Below are 21,530 nucleotides of genomic sequence, written 5' to 3'. Positions count from 1 at the left end.
CCTTGTTGAACCTCAGATTTCTTTTGGCCCAATCCTCCAATTGTCTAGGTCACTCTGGACCATATCCCTACCCTCCAGCATATCTACCTTTCCCACCCGCTTAGTGCCATCCCTGAACTTGCTGAAGGTGCAATCCATCCTATCATCCAGATCATTAATGAAGATTTTGAACAAAACCAGCCCCAGGACCGATCCTGGGGGCACTCCGCTTGATACAGGTTGCCAACTAGACATCAAGCCGTTGATCACTACCCCTTGAACCCGACGATCTAGCCAGCTTTCTATCCACTTTATAGTCCATTCATCCAATCCATACTTGCTGGTCACCTTTGGGAGGGTTGGGTTTCGCACTTGGGGGTCACTAGGATCTGAGCCCCAAGCTGGGGGAGTCTTTCTCATTCCAATTCTGTTCAGTTATTTAACTTCCTTAGTATCAGCATGCTCCCTTGAGGAAGAGACTTCAATCTTCCATTGTTTTCTTTTGTTTGCTGAGCCATTCCACCAATTTAAACCGCACCCTTCTGAATTGCTGAGAGAACTATTATAAATGAAACATTATCCGCAACTTACTGAATCAAGTGAACTTACTGAAATTTTCCTGATGTGAAAAATAAGAATGGTGAGGTTGCGGATGCCTTTGTGCTCAGATGGACCCAAAGATGGATTATCACTTTACAGACAAGCTGTCTGCTGGCCTAGAAGTATAATACTTGCTTAGGGTGCTAGAGAGCCTAGATTCATATCCCCAAAAAGCTCAGGTGGCTGATGTGAAGACTCAGGCCCCTTTTGAAGTTTTCTTTATCTACCAAGGGGTATGGATGAAATCCTAGGCCTTCAGGATGTCAGACTAGATCAGTGTTTCTCAATCTTTTTGATACCAAGGACCAACTTGCTGCCTTCTGAAACTGTGTCAGGGAGATCTCAGGGACTGACACCAGTCCACGGACTGGATGTTGAGAAACACTGGACTAGCTTATCATAACTATCCCTTTTGACCTTAAAATCTATGGTGTGACCCTGGCCTTGACCACAATGGGGCCAGGGTTTCACCTTGTGAATCTGTCTGCTGGAAGGGTGCTCTGCTGCATTGCTGTTGGAGCTCTGATTGCTTCGTGGGCTGGGATTATTTTATTTGACAAATGGCTTATGATCCCCAGAGGGGCTGCTCTTGTATTCAGAAATAAGGTGGTTTAGGGAGCTTGAAAGAGCAATCCTGCTGTGGGTTGAAAGCGGCATTTGAGGACAGAATATCTCTATGGGCCTCACTCCAGTGACCCAGTAAGTGGAAATTGGTTTATGTTGCATTTAAAGACTTGTGTTTTAGTTAGCAATGCTACAAGCCTGAACATATTTGTCATTCCTCTGATATCTCTGTACCCTGCTGTTGTGCCAAATCTCATTAAATCAGTCAGAATTGCTGAAGCTTCTCTTGTGGGCATGTTCCTCTAGCTGCTTCTTTCCTTACGGTCAACCAACTCCTATGTAACTGGGTTGAGTCTCCATATTTGTTTAAATCTGGGCATTTGCCCTAATTCACATTTGGATCACATTGACCGTGTGGCAAAGGCACACATGGGCATGATCTATATCCCTCCTGCTTGCAAGCATCCCAAATAAACTCTTTAAGCCTTCAACAGCACCCCCATCAACATATGTTCTCTTATAATTTTGGGTGACCTGCAGTTGGAAGGTCAGGGTTCAGATTCTTTTTTTTCCTGTGCCTTCCTGTACCCTTTCTATCTTAAGAGCCCCCATCTCTACAGATGACTGCTACTGAACCTTTTGGATTCCTTCCTTCTTCTCTGCTAGGTGAACAGCATGTACAAGGAAAGATGGTGTTGCTTATAGTGCTCAAAATGTAAATATATGGGGCCAGCCAGATCCTCAGCTAGTGTAAATCAATGCAACGCCATCTGAAGTCAACAGAACCATGCTGATATGATCCTGTATCTCTAAAGGCCACTTGAACAGCTGAGATTCCATGAAAGTGTTTGGTGAACTCTGAAGGAAAGGTCAAAAATCAGCTTGAATGCGTACCAAAGATTCTAGCTCAGCAGGAACCTGGATGTTGTCAGTCAGCCACTTGTTTTGTTCCAGATGCCTGCTAAATTAGTTCATGTCTCCATTTTGTCTTATTGACTAACCAAACAGCATAGAATTTAGAACTTAGGCAGTCCTGGATTATGACACTTACTTCTGTACAGAACATTTTTAGTCAGCAACAGCTGCCAATGAGTCTCTTAAAGTGAAATTCACAGCACTGTTACCACATTTTCTTGCATCTCCAAAAGGCTGGATACACAGATGAGGGGAGAGAGGCCACATGAGCATGCCAGTATGGTGGCCAAAACTTCGTGAAGTAAGTCTTGTTTCTGTGTTTCTGTGAATTAGGGCTTAACCCACGCCTCTTAAAGTCAATGCGAATCTTTGGCTCAGTGCCTAAGAAAAGTATTGGACTTGGCTACACTAAGTTTTGCAGTCCTTGTATTTTCCTATAGAACATGTACAGGAAGTGGCAGTGTATTGACCTGTTTCCAGGACTAATCAGTCCTTGGGCTTTCTGCTGAGGTATCAAAGGGTACTTCAATTAGGGTGGTGATTTTTGTGTTGTGGACATCTAGCCCAGTTCTTATTGGATGACATCATCAACTAATCTCATTCAGTTGACCAGTCCTCAGATGGGCACAGCTTTTGACCAATGTGTATGTGTGTGTATTTGGGAGGCTATCACCAACTTTTTGATGTTTTGTCCAATCTTACTGTGCTACAACCATTCCTGAATAGAGAGAGATTTACCCTATCACTCGTAGACTCTTTAGATTTACAAATAGCACTCATCAGAGTCACTTGCAGCATTATTTGTATTACTGTAGCACCTGGAAGCCCCAACTGAGACTGAGGGCCCCTCATACTAGGTGCTGTACAAACACGTGGTAAGAGACAGGCCCTGTCCTGAAGACCTTACAAACTGAACAGACAAGACCAAGGGCAGGAGAGGAAACAGGCAAAGAGAGGGAAAGTGACTTGCCTGAGGTCACCGCTCTCTTCTGGAATTGCAGCTGTACACGTGCACTTCAGATCATGAGACTGGCGTGTGAAACAAGGGCATGTTCAGTGCTGAGGAAACTTCTAACCATTGAGAAGTGATGCAAGGCAGGTGGTAAGCCAAAGAGAAGAGTAAACCAGCTTGGATAAAATAAATGGCCCAAACTGAATGCAAAACTCAGGTTGAGGTTCGGAAAGTGTAGCCAACATGATGAGTCCTTTCCCCACAGTATTTCTAGCCTGGCAGCTGAAAGTGGTTCCAAAAAGTATCCAAACTATTGCTTACACTTGAGAAAGGAAACATGGTCTACGGACTCAAGCAGTGAAGCATATGCCTGCCTTTAAGCACAAGTAGTGCCATTGAAATGAATAGCTCTAGTCACATGCTTGAAGTCACTCGTGTGAGAGTGGAAGTGGACAATAGAGCATCACGTTTCCAGAGGGGCCTAGTTCAGTGTGCCATCGGCGGGCTCAAGAGTGCCAGCTAGGCCAGGCTGCTAAGCAGCCAAACACAGAGCTATCAGCATGCAACACCAGTCTCTGCGCATGCACAGTAAAGCTCTTTCCTACATCCCACCAACTGCATCACTTATTGCTAATGAAACAACATGCTTAAGCGCCATGCCAAGCGGAGATCTGCAGCACAGGGGAATAGGGGGGCCTGAGTTCTGTTCTCTCTCTCGTTGAGCCAAAGCCTGGCTTTGGGGCAAGATAAAAATAAAGTGTGCGCTCATGCCTGGTGCAATGAGAAGTCTCTAGAATTCCAGTCTGTTTAGCTGAATGCAGTGTCCTCTCCTAATTAACACAATAATTGACCAAACCTAGGAAAACAGGAGTTAATGTGACCTTGGTTGCTTTAATTCCATAATCTGCTCTTTTCCCAAATTATTTGAAGAGTAATATGGTGGGAGTGAATAAGTATCTCTCAAAGGAATGTGCTGAGGCCATTCTCTTGAACAGATCCTTTGTTATCTCTACAGGGAATACACTGCCCCTCAGAGCAGGCCAGTTGGCAACCTCTAACTAGGCTTACCCACACCACTAATAAAATCTTTGTCAAGCTGAGCCAGATGTTCAACTGGTGTAAGCCATTGATGTCAGTGGAGCTATGCCAACTGCGGATCTGGATCAAGCTAAGGGTTCTTTCACACTGCAAAGTTTCACAGTATTTTGGTGCTGGGGAAGATGAGGATTTACCCTTCTATCGATAGATGTGCAGATTGCAGCTCCCATTGATGTGAAGGGGATTTATGGGGAAAAAACTTATGAAAGGGAAGAACAAACCCTTAAATGTATCAAGCATACTTGTGACTGTGAAATTTGCAGTGTTCAAGGGTCCTCGTAGTGCTTTCTCTATGTGCTAGGGCAGCGATGTCACTGCTAGCGCGCTATGCTCAGTGTTGGTGTAATGCGCTCATGCTGAGAACGCTTGGGCTGTGAGTGATTTCTTTCTTACATTGTTTCTGCTTCTTTTAACATTGTTTCTTTTAGAATACTGTAAAGAGGACACAGAATATTGCGGTTTTAGAAATGCTACGCTGATCCCAATTTTAAGCAGCTGGGAAAACAGAGATGGTGCCCCAAAAAAGAAGGTGTTATGGTCAAAGCAGGATTCCGGGGCTAAATCCTGACCTTACTGAAGTCCCTGGGAGTTTTGTCATTGACTTCAGTGGGACCAGGTTTCACCCCAGGTTTTTATTCTGGCGTGTGGTTTTGCATAAGTTGCATAGTAACTTTTAGGTGCCTTGATTTACCCATCAATGCAGTGAGATAACACTGATCTCATGGGAATTGTGAGGTTTAATTGATGAATTTTAAGATTGTTGGCTGAACAGTGCTGTAGAATAAAGTATTGGGTCCGAATTCTTTACTTGTAAAACATTGAAATTGCTAATCTGGAATAAATTTGCCATATTTGCATGTTTATTGTACACCATAGAAGAAAATCTCTACACTGCCATCTTTCCTGTGTAGCAGGCATGAGTTTAACTTGACTGGTTAGCCTGCCTCTTTCACCTTACGTGCCTTTCCACTAGGCAAGGGCAGTTTTTCACTGTCTTTGATTCACAAGTTTTGCTTTATTGTCAAACCTGTGTTAATCTGCACATGAAGCGTATGAAAATTGGTCTGTGTGCTTTCAGTCTGAATTCCTTAGAATGATAGTTTTGTCATGCAACTCGAAGACTCAGTATAATCCCATGCAGAAATCTGTTCCTCTACTGACCATCTTTGTGGACATGTGTGCAGTGAATGACCAGCTTGTTGACTTTCTGGTTTCAGGTAGGTTGGACTTCAAAAGAAGAGTCTTCTCCTGATTATATTTGTAATCAAGTGAGTCCCCTTTTCTTCAGAAAGCTGGATTTACCTCTATCTCAAACAGGACTTTTGAGTCTACAGCCACCACCATATCTGAATGTTTCAGAAGCCGCAGGGAATTTATCTTCACAACACACTTGTGAAGCAGGGAAGTATTATTACCTCCATTATACAGATGGGGAACTGAGGCGTTTAGGTGGTGTTGTGCTTAGTGTTGCAATGCCTAACTGACTTAGGAACTGAAGTCTCATTTCAAAAGGTATTTAGGTACTATGGGCCAAAATTCTATCGACAGTCCATGAGATTTAGTCACCCAAATGCTTAAATCCATTTTGAAAATGAGACTTTAGGCTTCTTTAAAAATCTGGGTCAGAGATTAAGTGACTTGTCCACACAAGGTCTGTGGTAGTGTAAGAAACCTCCCCTACACAGAACTTCTGAGTTCCAATCCTAATGTCTTAGCCACATGAAGATAGTATCTCTTGTGTTGTTTATGCGGATAGGATTATTCCTTTCCTAGTTTTAATTCTCTGGTACCCCCCGTTTGAATTTTCCATTACCTGCCATATAACTTGCAGTCTGCCCCAACAGACTGACACTTAACCAAGGGGCCTTGCTGTAGAATTTAGATCCAGCTTCCCACAGAGTAAACGGGACTTTGATAGTACATGGGGTATTTAATAAGATGATTGTCCCCATCATTTGACTTTGTTTCTTCACAGGACATGACCAAGAAGTGAATGATGGGAGCAGAAAGTCAATATTCACTGATGGTAAAATGCTCTTTCAGAATGACTTTTTTACAGAACAGGTGGATGTAGTGTCCTCAGGGCCGGCTCCAGGCACCAGCTTGTCAAGCAGGTGCTTGGGGCGGCCACTCCGGAGAGGGGCGGCACGTCCAGCTATTCGGCGGCAATTCGGCAGACGGTCCCTCACTCCGGCTCGGAGCGAAGGACCTCCTGCCGAATTGCCGCCGCAGATCGCGATCGCGGCTTTTTTGTTTTGTTTTGTTTTTGGGCTGCTTGGGGCGGCCAAAACCCTGGAGCCGGCCCTGAGTGTCCTGGTGACAGCCCTGCCTTATTCCTGACCAGGATTTTGGAACAACCATAGAAGAGACTGATCTTTGCAATATCTGGAATGGATTCTTAGTTACCCCAACAGATTCCAGGGCAAGACTTTGGGAGTCTTGTTAAATAGCCAGTGCTGTGTGGCTGTTTGTGCACCGCAGGCATGATTGATTGATACAGCTTATAGTCATGTACCCCACTACTGAGTCTCAGTGCTTTGATTTAAGTGACTCACAGTCAGCTGGGATCCCAGCACTTGCAAGGGGGCTTTTGCAAGATGTTCCAGTAGGTCACTGACCTCCATGTTTTATGAGCCTATAGGGCCTGATTCTCATCTACAGGAAGTTCTCTTTATGCTGCAGGAGTGGTGTAAAGGGCCCATAGTGTGTAAGGCAAATCCACTGGCTGTTTTTTTAACCTCTCTTATGCTCAGTCCAGACCTTAGGGGAGGTTCTGTGCTGTACCTTCAAGATGCTCAGCATACAATGTGTAGCCTGCCCAGGCGTTGTCGGGGGCTAAGGTGGCTTTGAGCCCCCAGGGTCTGTCTAAGTTATGGCAGCCTCCATGGGCTGCCCCCTACGGGCTCCTGCACTGCCTGGAATCTCTGCTGGGCTGCACACAGTGGCCCTGCCCCTAACATGCCCTTTCCATTCTCAGCCCTGGGCCAGGGCTTGTGGAGGGGTTCCTGGAAGCAGCCTTACAAGCTGCCGACCACAGTGTCTGCAATGGCAGAATTCTTCCCTGGCGGGAGCTGTGGCTTTTAGGGCTCCTTTACACTGACCCAGCCCTTTTACATGGTGGAAATCTCACCTCTTACATAAATGGTTGCACTGAGGCTCAGACAACTGTGCAATGGGGCTGTTCTTTTAACAGACTCCCCCACCCCCTAATTTGGCCACCTGATAATCTTGACAGTAATATTATTTAGGTAAGTGAGAAGAGGAGCATAGGGGAGCTAGGTGAACTTCTAGGAGCAGAACCATAAAATCGTGGTGCAGCTGAGTCAGGGAAGGGGTGTGGGGGGGAACATGAATGAGAGCCAGGGAGAAGGAAAGAGTCCGAGAGCTAGACCTGTGTGATGGAAGTAGCTCAGACAGGAGTCCCTGGCCTATGCTATGCAAGAGCTCAGACTAGATGATTATAAAGATCCCATCTGGCCTTAAAATCTATGAAATGGTGCAGGGGGATGCTGAAAAGTGTCCTGCTCTCTGCCCTTGCAGGGTCGTTCTCTGTAGTAGGATTTATTATTTTAGGTTTTAACTGATGAATATGGATAAAGCACCCCAGATACAGCAACAAACACACACAAAGAAAAGAAAAGAAATCAGCATTTTATCCAATAAACACCAGAAATAGTTACTTTGTTCCTAAGGAGCTTGTTGACACAGCAGTAATTGGACTATGGGGGGGAGTGATGTCTAAAGTGCACTAATATGTTGCGTGTTAATTGGTCCATGTGGACCCTGCTGGAATCCACTACAGGTTCCATTGTGCTGTTTCAAAAAGCACTACATTAATCTCCTTGCAGTGTTTCCTAGTGCACTTTACTCATTACAGTATATGCGTCTGTAATGAGTAATATATATGACTCATCACTGTATATACAAAGAGAGCCCCCCAAAATCCTGATTTTTGGATTCCTACAGAAAACAAAAAATTGCTAACCCCCTCCCACCCAAAAAAACCTTGGAAAACTTAAATTAATAAAAACTGAAAAACAGAAGCCTTATCTCTAGTATACTCGGCACTGCTTTGTGTCCAATTCAGCCTTTTAAAATCTTTGTGCCCGAGTCTTGTTTCACACAAGATCTACACTGGTTTGTCTCCATTGACTACAATAAAACTTACTCCTGATTTTTGCTCTCATAAGTGGGAGGAGAATCAGCCCCTTCCCCCTTTTTAAACAAACTGAGAATTTTTGTTTCTTTCTGGTGAGGAGATAAGAAGCAGAAAATCACAGCTGAGGTTTTCATCTCAGGTGGAGTTTTCAAGGCTGGACAGTTTAAAGCAAACAAACAAAAGCCAACAATAACAAAACCCAATAAAAATAATTTGTCCTTTGAGTTGTGAACTGAGCCAATCTGATGTAGAATCATTGAGAGAATAAAGGCCCACAAAGTCATTTTCAGAGAGAGACGTTTCAGAAGCTAGTGGCTCTATAAATAATGAGCTCTAGTTATATTGGTGATGCTGAGTTTTTGTCTGGGAGTGAGGCAAGGGAGGGGACAGCAGGCAGAGAAGAGCTATTTGGGAATGAATGAGTTCAGTGAACCATACAGTACATGATCTCCTTCTGGTAGTGTGTCCGCAGCTGAGAGAAAAAGCACAGGATGATCTGAGCCATATTTGGTTTGCTACAAGAGTTTACTTCAGCTAGAAATTAGTCATGAAGGCATAAATTAAATCAGCTCCCTGTAGGACTAGACTTGTCAAGGTCTTTCTATAATGGTGACTCAAGACTTTTGTGAAGCCACTTCTGGGAGAGGCTTTGCAGAGGTCAATGAGCACCAATCAATTGCTGAGGATGAAATTCACCTCTGTGCAGAGGGGCTGCAAGAGGGCTGTGAACCACACAAGTCCCACTTTGAGGGCTTACGCAGGGAGCAAGTAGTGAGTAGGCCTTGACTTGGTTCTCTGCATAAGGGAAAATTTCTCCCATGAGAATAGATCGTGCCCTGAACAAGAAGTGTGTGGAAGGGGAAGAGCTCCAGATGTGTAGCATCCGCCCTCCTACCAACCCCCCCACATTCCCGGTGAGGTGTGTAGCTGGGGGGCTACCGCTACTGTCCATGTTGTCATGCACGGAAATGCCCGTGTGGAATGGGCATGTAAAACAATGATCGTGTCAGCATTACATTAGTTCTTCCACCAGCTGTGTGAAACCTCTCTGGGGCTGAAGGCAAGCAGAGAGCCCACGGGATGTTGCTATGCAGGCTGGGGTGGGTGAGGTGACCAGTGGGAAGCTGTGGAAAGGTCCTGGGCATCTGTGAGGACCCCAAGACCCATGAGCTTAGATAGTCAAACTGTTTTACACAGTATACATGATCCCTGTACCATACCATGCATGGGAATTTGCAGATTCCTGCTCACTGTGTGCAAACTTTCCATGTAGGGGCTGATCTGGTCTCACCTATTCTCTACCTATGGCACATAATAATTTAGTCTCCTGTAATATTTTGGTCTAATTTCAGTTGCTAGGGTTAGCGTGTGGGTGCTGGGTAGTGTTGGTGGGCTGCGATAGACAGGAAGTCAAACTGCATGTTCTGGTAGACCCTTGTGGCCTTAAATTCTATGACTCTGTTGCCCAGTGTTCGGGTAGTTTGTCACCAGGCTCTCACCTTCCCCCTGCCCCCCTCAGGCATTCTCTGATCATTCTTACTCCCATCTCTTTTATTCTAGGTCGGCATGATGTATGTATTTAACTCAATGTTCGGAATTGGAATCTTAGCCCTGCCCAAAGCCTTTGCTGATGCAGGCTGGCTGGCCAGCAGTGTTATCTTGGCACTTGCCATGGTGATGAGGTAAAGTATAGAGAAACACCTTTTTACATGGTCTCTCCTTCCTATCCTAGGGTTTAGTTGGGACCCAAGCTTACTTTGCAACTCTTCTAACTTTGCTGTGTAACATGAAGTGGTGTCTGATAAAATGTATATGAACAATTCTGTAATTGTGAGATTCCTTTCTCAGGTTGTAAGCTCTTTGGAGCGGGGACCATTACCTCTTCTGTGTTTGTACAGCACCTAGCACAGCCAGGCCTGATTGGCACTTTTGGTCACTATTGTAATAGAAATATTAAATCAGAATGATCTTTTTCTACTTAGAGTTTCTTAGGTAAAACATGGCCTCAGATACTGCATAGACACTGTGTGTGTGTGTGTGTGTGTGTGTGTGTGTGTGTGTGTAGTGTGACAGGGTCAGGCCAGATGGCTACAGGAGAGTGATAGAAAGCAGATATATTAGCCCCAGGTTAAGTAGGTCCCCCTTCCCTGGGTAAGGTAACAGGGAAGGTTCCAGAACAATCAGGAACTTTCTGGAAACAATTAAAGGAGACAGGCTGATTAGAACACCTGCAGCCAAGCAAGAAGCTGCTAGAATCAATTAAGGCAGGCTAATCAGGGCACCTGGGTTTAAAAAGGAGCTCACTTCAGTTTGTGGTGCACGTGTGAGGAGCTGAGGAGTGAGAGGCGCAAGGAGCTGAGAGTGAGAGGGTGTGCTGCTGGAGGACTGAGGAGTACAAGCGTTATCAGACACCAGGAGGAAGGTCCTGTGGTGAAGATAAAGAAGGTGTTTGGAGGAGGCCAATGGGAAGTAGCCCAAGGAGTTGTAGCTGTCATGCAGCTGTTACAGGAGGCACTATAGACAGCTGCAATCCCCAGGGCCCTGGGCTGGAACCCGGAGTAGAGGGTGGGCCCGGGTTCCCCCCAAACCTCCCAACTCCTGATTAGACACAGGAGGAGTTGACCTGGATGGTGGATTCCACCAGAGGGGAAGATCTCTGAGGCGAGCAAATCCACCAATAAGCGCAGGATCCACCAAGGTAGAGGAGGAACTTTGTCACAATAGATATATAGACATTGCATAGATGCATACTCACATGCAGTGCTATGTTTGCACATGCAGACCGGGTTCTGCTGTGTCTGTCTCCCTGAGCTGCATTCTCAAGTGCTTATTTGGGTGCCTGGGCAAAGTGTGTTTGTGAGGCTGTTTTGAGATTGTTATGGTCATGTGGTGTTACGTGTTCACTTGTCCAGTTTAAAATTACTCTAGGGAAGGAAAATGGAAAGACTTCCAAGATTAAAATACCTGCACGGGCACATGGATTTGACAAGGTAGCATCTGGTCTTTGCACTGTCATGTGAGGAATGGGACAAAATCCTGAGTCCCGAGACTATAGGCCAGGGGTGGGCATGCTTTTTGGCCTGAGGGCCGCATCTGGGAATAGAAATTGTATGGCGGGCCATGAATGCTCACAAAATTGGGGTTGGAGTGTGGGAGGGGATGAGGTCTCTGGTTGGGGGTGCAGGCTCCAGCGTAGGGCCAGAAAAGAGAAGTTCAGGGTGCGGGAGGGGGCTCTGGGTTGGTGTGAGGGAGGTGAGAGGGTGAGGGCTCCGGGCTCTGGGGTGGGGCTGGGGATGAGGAGCAGGGGGTTGGGGCACGGGGAGAGGCTCAGGGGTGCAGGCTCTGGGCGGAACTTACCTCAAGTGGATCCCGGAAGCAGCGGCATGTCCCTTCTCCAGCTCTTACGCGAGGCGCAACCCCGGCAGCTCTGCATGCTGCCCCGTTCACAGGCACCGCCCCTGCAGCTCCCATTGGCTGTGGTTTCCAGACAATGGGAGCTGCAGGGACGGCACTTGGGGTGGGGGCAGCGGAGGACCCTGGCTGCCCCTACGCATAGGAGCCAGAGGGGGGGCCATGCCATTGCTTCCGGGAGCCATGTGGCACAGCACTCAACCCTGCTCCCCGGCTGGAGTGCCGGAGGGGGCCGTGTCGCTGCTTCCGGGAGTTGTGTGGAGTGGCCCTCAACCTTGCTTCCTGGCTGGCGTGGGACAAGCCCCAGATCCTCCTCCCCAGTAGGAACTTGAGGGCTGGATTAAGATGGCTGGTGGGCCAGATGTGGCCCACGGGCCGTAGTTTGCCCACCCCTGCTATAGACTGAACAAAGCTATTGGCAAAGGACCTGCTCTGATTGCCCATCTTGTGAAGCAGTGTTGCTGTCCCTTCAGAATGCTGAAATACAAGATTATTATTACTAGTGCTGTTTATTATCTGCCAGCGCCCCCTGGTGGTAAGCAGTGTGCAAACCTAGAACAGAGTTCATATGTTTATAAACTTATTACAAAGAGCTTCCAGTCTCTTTAAGGTAGATATACTGTCATATCTGAGTGCCTCACAGTCTTTAATGTATTTATCCTCACAACACCCTTGGAAGGAAGGGCTGTTATCCCCATTTTACAGAAGGGAAAGCAAGGCACAGCGTCTAAGTGACTTGCCCAAGGTCACACAGGATGTCTGTGGCATGGCAGGAAAATGAACCAAGGTTTCCTGCATCCCAGGCTAGGACCCTGACCACTGGGCAATTCTTCCTGTCTTAGGTAACAGCAGTATCTTTTTAACAGGACTATTATCAGCACTATAATGGGTGGAAGGGCGTTTATTACAGAAAGATGGTGTCTGTTCCATCAATTGTTTTCCAGCTGTTATCTCAGAGATGGCTTGGGTTTTTTAATGGGAGAGGAGGACTAGGAGTGTCAAGCCATTGGCTTTGTAAATAAGCCAAGCTGTAAAAATAAAATTGAAAGGAATACTATGCTTTTGGCCATGGCCAGAATTTTTTGTTCGGGCTTCTAGACTTTATTTGTAAAGCTCATGGTAGGATCCTTCTGATCTCCAAGTAAATTTTGCATAAACATAATTAGCGTCATAGTCACCTTGTCATGTGTTCTAAGCTGCATGTGTCGTGGAAGAACAAGAACTGTTCTTTTCAAACTTTAGACAAAAATAGATGGAGATTGACACTGGATCTCAGATCTGAGGCTTAGGTATCTAGATTACATAGGAATTTCTGGTCCTCCTATGCACTTGAACCTCAGTGTTTTAAAAAAAAAAAAAAAAAAAATCCTTAAACCCTACTGCCATCTAGAGGTGCAAATGGGAGAAAACAGACCCACATACTGCAAAAGCCCAACAGCTTCAGAATTTGTGAGGCTAATTTCCAGAGGTGTTTAAGTGTGTGTGACTGAGTGCAGTTCAGGAAGTGTGTATTCACTCATCCCATTCCAGATCGTACAATAGTATTCAGGCTACAAGAACGGAACAACATTTTCTGTTCTTACAATATTTTATTCTGAGGAGGATTCAGTTTCTGGCTTTGCCACTGACTTGCTGTGTGATCATGAACAAGTCACTTTCCCTCTTCTATGCCTTCCTTACTCCACCCACCCTCTGTCTTGTCTATTTAGAGCACAAACTCTTTGGGTTATGAGTGGTCTCTTGCTTTGTGTGTCTACAGCACCTAGCACAATGAGGCCCTGAATCTCATTTGGGCCTTTAGACGCTATTGTAATGCAAATGAAAGAACTATGAGGCTTGACATATCTTGTGCGATATACTAGTTGAGACCATTGGAAATGACGGGTTCAGCCACAGGCTATGGTCTGTGCATACAGCAAGTATGAGTCACAGCACCCCGTGAGTCTGCATAAATAGACGCAAAATGGCTGCTCAGCAGCAACAGGGACATGCCCACATGCCTTACTGTACAAAACATGCTTTGCTCCGCACACATGCTGCATAGTCCTTTCTCCAGTGATCCTTATTACAAACATGGGCTCAAAGGAAAAACTTAGACTAGACATGAGATAAAGCCGGAACCTCCAGTCTGATCCCATTTGAGTTTCAGGGGGTATAGTTGGGGAAAAGGAAAGGCAGGTTGAGGTAAAAATCCCTGGGTTCTAACCTGCCGTAATGGGTTTGGTTCCAAATCAGGGCTATAAGAGGAAGAGGGCCTCTTTTCTATTTCCAGTTCAGATTCAGCTGACATTTCAAAAAAAAAAAAGCTGAAGGGATTTCAGGGCGTCAAATCCAAATGATGGGCCTGTTTTTCCTCTCATTTACACGCGACTAAAATCAAGATTAACTCCACTGAAAACAATGGAGTTGCACTGATAAAATGAGAAGAATGAGGTCCTTAAAATCAGTGGCGTAGCCAGGTTCTAAGTGCAGAGGGAGCAAACATAAAAAAGGCGCCCCCCCTTGGCTCCTCCTCTGGTCACACCCCCCTTGGCTCCTCCTCCAGCCGCTCCACGCCCCCCCCCTGCTGGCTCCTCTGGCCGTGCTGCGTCCCCCTCCCTTGGCTCCTCCAGCCACGCTGCGGCCTGGCTGCGCCCCCCCTCAGAGGGGCTTGGTCTGGGGGGAGGGGACCGGGTGCGGCCCGGCTGAGGAAGTTTTTAGGGTGCGGTCGGGGGGGAGGGGGAAGAGAAGAGGCAAGAAAGTTTCACGCACCCCCGGGCGGGACTCACCAGCTGCCGAGCGACCTCGGAGGAAGCCATGACACCACGCCGGGCGGCCGCTGTGGGAGAGGGAGAGGAGAGGCGCGCGGGAAGCTCCAGGCGGGCTGGAGTCTCGGACGTGACGTGAGCGGGAAGCAGACGGTCGGTCTCTGACCACCCCCTCCCAGACACCCCGCTCATTGGGTCCGCGCTTACCTGGCTGCCCAGGTGCCTCTGATGAGCGACCTCCTCCTCCCCCACAGCGCCAGGACGCCCAGCTCCTGCTGGTTCCCGCTGTGTCCGGCTCGAGCTAGGAGCCGGCTCCCCACGGGGAACGGAGACCAAGCAGCCGGTACATCCCCCTGCGGGCGGCACTGCTCAGGGGGCACTTTGCACCCCACCACCCGGAGAGCTGGAGCAGCAGCAGCACCTGTGCCCGGGCAGCAGCAGCGCCTCCTCCCGTCCCTCACTTTCTTCTCCCGCGCTCCGAGCTGGGCGCCCCGCTGCACGCCGCTCTGCCTAGTGCTGGAATGTCTTGAGCTGCCGCCACAGCAGCTTCCCCCCTCCCGCCGCCGAGCCGCGCCGCGCCACGCAGGGATCCAGAGCTCTGGCAGCTCCCAGACACCCTGCTTATTGGCTCGCCCGCCACTGACCTCACTGGAACCGCTTACGCCCACCGCCGGCCTCGCCTAGGGATTCTTTAGTATAGGGGCGCCTGCTGGCGCCATGGTAACCCCTAACTAAGGCGCCGCTTTTGAAAAATGTTCTGAGGGGAAGCGGCTGCTTTCCCTGCACCCCCCAGCTCCGCTACTGCTTAAAATCCAGCCACGATTTTACCTGGAAAACCAAATTCCAGGCTAAATTAATTCAGATCCAGATCTAAACTTCTCCTCATTGTCCCATCTCAGTTAAAGGTCTGAGTGAGATGAATGAATTGTTAGGGCTATTTTTGCAGTATCTTGTTATGAATGAAGCAAGCATGCAATATTCCAGAATCAATGTCTCTTGCATTTTCCCCCTAGTTACATAACTGTGACCTTCCTGATTGAAGTAATGTCCTCTGCAAATGCAAGAGTTGTTTGGGACAGGAGTAATGACAGCCACAAAGAGGTGAATCTCTTTGTTTTTTTTTACAGTTTTTAAGTATTTTCCCTGAGATTAAATTAGTGCCTCTCTCCATTTGTGATATGAGCCGTGGTGCTCAAGCGAGTAACCCTGGGGGCAGGGCCTTTTAAGGAAGGGTCTTTGACTCTGCACCTTTGCTTCTCTGCCTCTGTCAGTTTCCAGATTTGTTGACCTTCGGACTCTACTGCAAATATGATTTTTAAAATTTCAGTCAAAAATTATCATTGAAACTTTCTCAATTTCTTTGATCAGCTGTACCCCGGACAGATTCCCAAAGGTAGTGGTTACTTCCCTGGAACTCAATTCAAGAGATCTGCACTCTTCTCCAGACTGTGTGACCTCGGGCAAGTCACCTCCTCTCTCTGACCTCAATTCCCCACCTGTACAGTGGGGGTGATAACACTTCTTTTCTCCCATCCTTTGTTTGTCTTGTTTATTTAGATCATAAACTCTTGGGGGCAGGAATGCTGTACTACTTGCTATGTTTGTACAGTGCCTGCCTTAGGTGCTGCTGTAATGCAAACAATAAATAACCACATTCACAGTGTAACCCGAAGGTCAACAAATCTGCTGCATGGGTATGTATGTACTGATATGATCTACATGCACACTTATAAAATGTGTCTGTAATATGTAGACTGAATTACCTTGTAATCTTGCCTTTTGCAGCTGGCTAGTTGCTGTAGGTCGGATTTGAATAAGGAGAGCACGGTGACCTTGTGGACAAGTTCAGGCAGAGTGCCTCATGCACAAAGACAGCACAGGGAGGTGTTTGCTGGAGTAGAGAACAAACAGCATGTCAAAGCCGGCAGAGTTATTTTAATTAAAATGCCAAAATTTCTCTGTCCCCAAAGCTTTTAGTCTAACTCTTTTCTCTAACCATAGGTATAGGGCCTGTGACTTCTGCTTGTATTAATGTAACATGAAAGTCTCCAGTCACTGCATGTGGACTTTGTGAATAACAGAACAGAGCAAAGTGGCTTTTTTATTCCTATGCAATGCTTGGAGCGAGTTCATCTGGATGATTTGTGCTTATCTAAAATAGTTACTGCTTCAGTAGCCTCATCTTGGCTTGTATGGAGTGTTTCATGTAGTTCAAAAGATATTGTATCCAGTAACATTCCCATTCATCATTTCATTAAACTACAAAAAAGCCCATTAACCTAATGTTAAAAGTCTGACTTAGAGCCAAAAAAGCAAGAGCTCTCAGAGTTAATGGCAAAACTTGGGGCAGATGAGCTCTTCCTTAACTTAACAATGTATGTGGCTATTGTAGCAAGCCACTGCATCCTACCTAGCCTTCTCCCTCTGCTTCCCCAGCAAGAAAACAAACAGAAGGCGTAAAGGTTTCATGAAAGTGTAGGAGATGCATCATTCAGCACGTGTGCCTTGTGTGTTGACTATATAATGGCTTATTGTACAGATCTGTTCTATGCTGTATTGATAATTTTGTTCTGTAATATATGTACTGTTCATATGGAGCCTGATCCAAAGCCCACTGAAGTCAATGGGAGTCTCTCTGTTGACTTTAATGAGTGTAGGTCTGGTTTTAGGGCATAAGCCATAGCCCATTGAAACCATTGGCAAGACACGCATTGACTACACTGAGCTTTGGATTTAGGCCCTTGATTTCTTAGATGTATGTACAAAAATATCAATATTTTGAAATTAAATTCTTGACTAAAATAGCAAACTACAGACCAAACTCTCTCAAAAAAATCATGCAAAGTTCCAGCATGTTCATAGGCTAGTTTGACCCATACACTTGTCTTACATACTTTTTTCCATATTTTTTTTTACAAATTAAATCTACAGATAATGACTGAATGTTGTACTGTTTCACTTTACAAGCAGTGCGAAGGTTTAATCACACACAGATGACACTATGCAACAGTGGATGTATAATTCTGAATACTTAAGGTTATAGCTGTATTGAATATTGCAATCACCTGTAGTACCATGAATCAGCTCTTCTGTGGAATGTGGACATCAGTGTAGCTATATTGATATACACCGGCTGAGGACTTGGCCTTAATTTTTACTATATTTACGGCTCTGCAAAGCTCCACTGACTTTCCCCTTTGCATTTTTAGAATGAAATGATATTGAAAGAAAATATTCCCATGTCTGCAAAGAGAGGAGAAGACTCCACCCAGTCAAAGGCCCTTCGTTCAGTAAGTTTCCCTTCAGTAAGAATTTTTCTTTGGATAGGATTCTTTTGCTTGAAAGGGTAAGGGCAGGGCATCCCTTATCCTTCATTATAGCTCCGCGGATCCTCTCTATTATCAAACATCTCACCAGAGCTACCATCCTTTTAGCTGAGAGCACTGAGAGGTTCAGAGCCTATTGATCCTAGTTCCCAGCTGGTAAGTAGATGGTTCTATTGCACCATAGCATACAGGAGGAAGAACTGGTGCCATGTCTCCAACTTCTGATGGATGTGGTGAGCCCACACAATTTTCCTTGTATCTGTTTTGTCTTTGAATTTGGATTCTGCTATAGAAGTCTGAACCTAAACAGTGTGACCTCTTACACAACCTTTGAACCAGGGATGGCTGTTTTGTTCCTATGCAAATGAGACCTTTCAAAAATGTCAAGATACCTCCAGAATAGTCAATAGCTAAATGGTTAGGGCACCTCACAAACTCCTGCTGTACCTGATCTGGTCTCTGACATCCTAGATGAGTGCTCTAACCACTGGGCTATTTGCTATTCTAGGGTGAGTCTCTCTGTCTCGGAGGCCAGAAATTCCATCCTGGACGGGAAGAAAGTTTTGATGAAACAATACGTTTTTGCAAAAAGTTTTGTTGAAAATTTTGGACCAGCTCTACTTTGAACCAAATATAACCCAAAGTATAGAGAAGAATCTAGCTAGTACTGCTGTATTATCGTCTTGAAGTCATATAGAGTCTCAACCTGTTCTGAAGTCAGTGGAAAGACTCCTAGTGATTTCAATAGACATTGAACCATGCCTTTTAGTCTTACCCACTACTCACGTGAATTTAGCTTTTGAGGGCCAACTGGTAAATCTGAATATTAGGAATTGACTCAAATCCATCAGTTATGTAGGACGTAATAAAATGCTTCTCATTTCAGATACATTTTCCTATAGGGCTGGTGAGCCTGTGGAATTATCAATTCTACAGGGAGAATGAATAATTTTATTTTTTATTCCAAGGGTGTGTATTATTATATGACTATATTATGGTATACAACACACACATTGTACAAATATATATACACAATAAATATATATTACTGTTATAGAAACTGTATATAATAATCTGAAGGTAAAAAAATCTGGTGTGTGTGTGTGTGTGTGTGTACATACATATATAGGATGTATATTATTATGTGATTATATCATGACTTAAGAGGAAGCTATTTGGCTAGTAAAAAGAGAAATTAAAAAGTGATTCACTACAGAGGCCTTCTGAATACGGAATGTAAAGTACATAGAAGTCCCTTAAGTGATGTAGGAGCCCCATTAAGCAACCTCCTCTGTGCTAACAATATGAATCCGATTTAATTGGACTAGTCTACTGCCTCCAGCCTCAATGAAAACTGACACCAGGACCTGACTAGTGTCTGGAAAGCAGGCTTGTTTGTAGAGTCAATGAACAGCTGCTGCTGCTGGGAAGAGAAAGTGCTGAATCAGCAAGATTTTGACATTGAAAGCATCCTGTTAGTCATACTGAGATTAGCTGTGAAAAGGGCCCTTTTGTGCTATAAATGTCTTTAAATTCTGTTGGAGGCAATGTTTGGGCCCTGCCAAGCCTATGGTGCCTTAGGATCCTTGGAGGTGAGACCTCTGAAGATTTCTCCTCACACGCACTCCCCTCAGTTAAGTTTGGGACATATCCCCAAAGAATCACCTTGCTAAGGAACACTTCCCAGAATCCCTAGGCCTGCTCTGTGCAGAGTAGTGCGATAAAACACTGTTATGCCTGGGGAGGGTTTTTTCAGGCCCAGTCTGTTGTTTTGCAGTCCCAGTCAAAAATGCTAATGCCAGCTCTGAACTCTGCACCCACACCAATTCCAAAGGTGATGCCCAGTTGAGGGTTATGTGCTCATGTTTAGTGTACATGTAACAACCCCTCTCCCATCCCACATGGGTTGCCATCAGGATTTGAATTGAGAATCTTCGACACCACAACAATAAACTTTTACCACTTGAGCTAAAAGAGTATCTCCCTGGTCTTTTATAAATAGTAAGTTGTTGTCCTCTAGTGGAATGCAATACCCGCTTTGCCAGTGTGTTACATAGAGTGCACATGACCAGAAAATGGTTCTGTCCCTTTTATATTCTCTTGAAGGAATCCTCATCAAAGTACATTTGCTGCTGCTATTGCCTGCCAGATGATCCAAAGCCAAGTGTGTTTGATATAAATGAGCTGCTCTCTCTGACTGACCTGACCAAGATGTACTTCAGTACAGGTAGGTTTCCTGGATGTATTTTGCTTTCCTATTTTGCTTTGGAACTGATTCTCTGGGAAACTTTCAGAGTTATTCTCTCTATGTCCACCTTCACAGGATGGAGCTGGATGAGGTTGTGGCAGCTTAGTCTGTTACCAGTGTGTTCAGCAGAGCACTTTACAAGTGTAACCAGAATTGGGAATTGTGGGTACAAGTAATTGCATTTCTTGAAAGTTTTTGGCAGTGAAACACCATACAAAGCGCTTTCTGGACCCAAACCAAGCCAGTTTCTGAAGCTGAATTCTTTCCAAAATCCTCTAAACTTACTCTGCTGCAATGTCCTAGAAGTTCCAAACTTTCTTGTTGGATATGTTTCCATTGGTTCCCTCGCTTCAGGGGACTTTCATCAAGGTCTTGTTACATTCCTAGGTGGTGTCTCATGAGCATATGTTCTGAGGCGAGCTGATTGAAAAATGGAATTTCCATCCTGCAGGAAAGTCTGTTGTTTTGCCATTTTGAAGTGGTACATCCAGATTGGGAGAAAATAGCAAAACTTTTTGAGGATGAAGGATTCTGAAAATATTTGATTTGCAAATGTCAGTGTTTTATTTTGGATCAACATCAATCTCTGTGTCTGAGCTGCCATGGTGCCTTGTGGGATTTGTAGTTTTAGGTCCCTTATGCCCTCCTTCACCCATATGGGCCTTGCTCCATGACTGCAGTATATCTCCCATGATGCACTGTGGTCTCTCCCTGTGACTAAATCTCCATGGGACTCCCATGATGCACTTCCTTTTGTAGCACTCTTAGCCTCTTCTGTGTGATACTCTCATACTCGGAGAGAGAGGCAATCTAGCATTCCACTGCTGCCCTCCTCACATAATCCATCCCATCATAAGTCTTGATAGTTCTAGCATCGGTAACTTTTCTCCAGTAGACGTGGAAACACCATGAACTCCAGGCAACTTGGATCAGGCTTCAGCTCCCCGAGAGCTGGCTCCCATAGCGAGCTGCTTGTGAAGGAGGTAGATAGAAAGAAACGGACAGAAAACCTGGCAGCTGATAACAGAGCAGCTGTATTTGCTATTTTCAAATGACAAAACAGAAAGCAAGATAACTTTAAAATGATGCACAGGGTGAAACAACTTTAAAAGCAGGGATGCAGTGTATAGCAACATTGCTGTTCACACAATGCTGAAAGATGAGGTATTATTTTTGTACACACTTAAGCTGATTTTATTAATCTTGACTTGAAAATCAGAGGACATCTGAGCCATATACTACACAAAGGAGACATATTTTGAATTGACTCCAGTGGGCTCTCTGCTTGGTGACTTTTCAGCTGAAGGTCCTATTTTCAGGGCCGCCCAGAGGATTCAGGGGGCCTGGGGCAAAGCAATTTCGGGGGCCCCTTCCATATAAAAAAGTTGCAATACTATAGAATACTATATTCTTGTGGGGGCCCCTATGGGTCCTGGGGCAAATTGCCCCACTTGTCCCCCCCCCCCCCCCCGGGTGGCCCTGCCTATTTTGGTAAGAGTGAGAATAACACCCAAGCTGTGAGAATGGCCGG

At 45.6% G+C, this 21,530-nt stretch overlaps 1 protein-coding gene across 1 annotated transcript in view; it reads left to right on the top strand.

Moving 5' to 3' along the window:
• Positions 1–6,091: 6,091 nt before the first annotated feature.
• Positions 6,092–21,530, top strand: part of LOC113406357 (transmembrane protein 104-like) — a 93,204-nt gene continuing 77,765 nt past the window's right edge. Inside the window, exons 1-5 of the mRNA XM_026650782.1 lie at positions 6,092–6,134; positions 9,828–9,949; positions 15,439–15,526; positions 17,635–17,715; positions 19,858–19,978. Of these exons, the coding sequence (XP_026506567.1) occupies positions 6,102–6,134; positions 9,828–9,949; positions 15,439–15,526; positions 17,635–17,715; positions 19,858–19,978 (445 nt within the window). The 5' untranslated portion in view covers positions 6,092–6,101. The remainder of the gene's footprint in view (positions 6,135–9,827; positions 9,950–15,438; positions 15,527–17,634; positions 17,716–19,857; positions 19,979–21,530) is intronic.

This window comes from Terrapene carolina, unplaced genomic scaffold, assembly GCF_002925995.2.
Source record: "Terrapene carolina triunguis isolate 2854851 unplaced genomic scaffold, T_m_triunguis-2.0 Scaffold93, whole genome shotgun sequence".
Taxonomy (NCBI): domain Eukaryota; kingdom Metazoa; phylum Chordata; order Testudines; family Emydidae; genus Terrapene; species Terrapene triunguis.
This window is presented reverse-complemented; position numbering and strand designations above follow the sequence as displayed.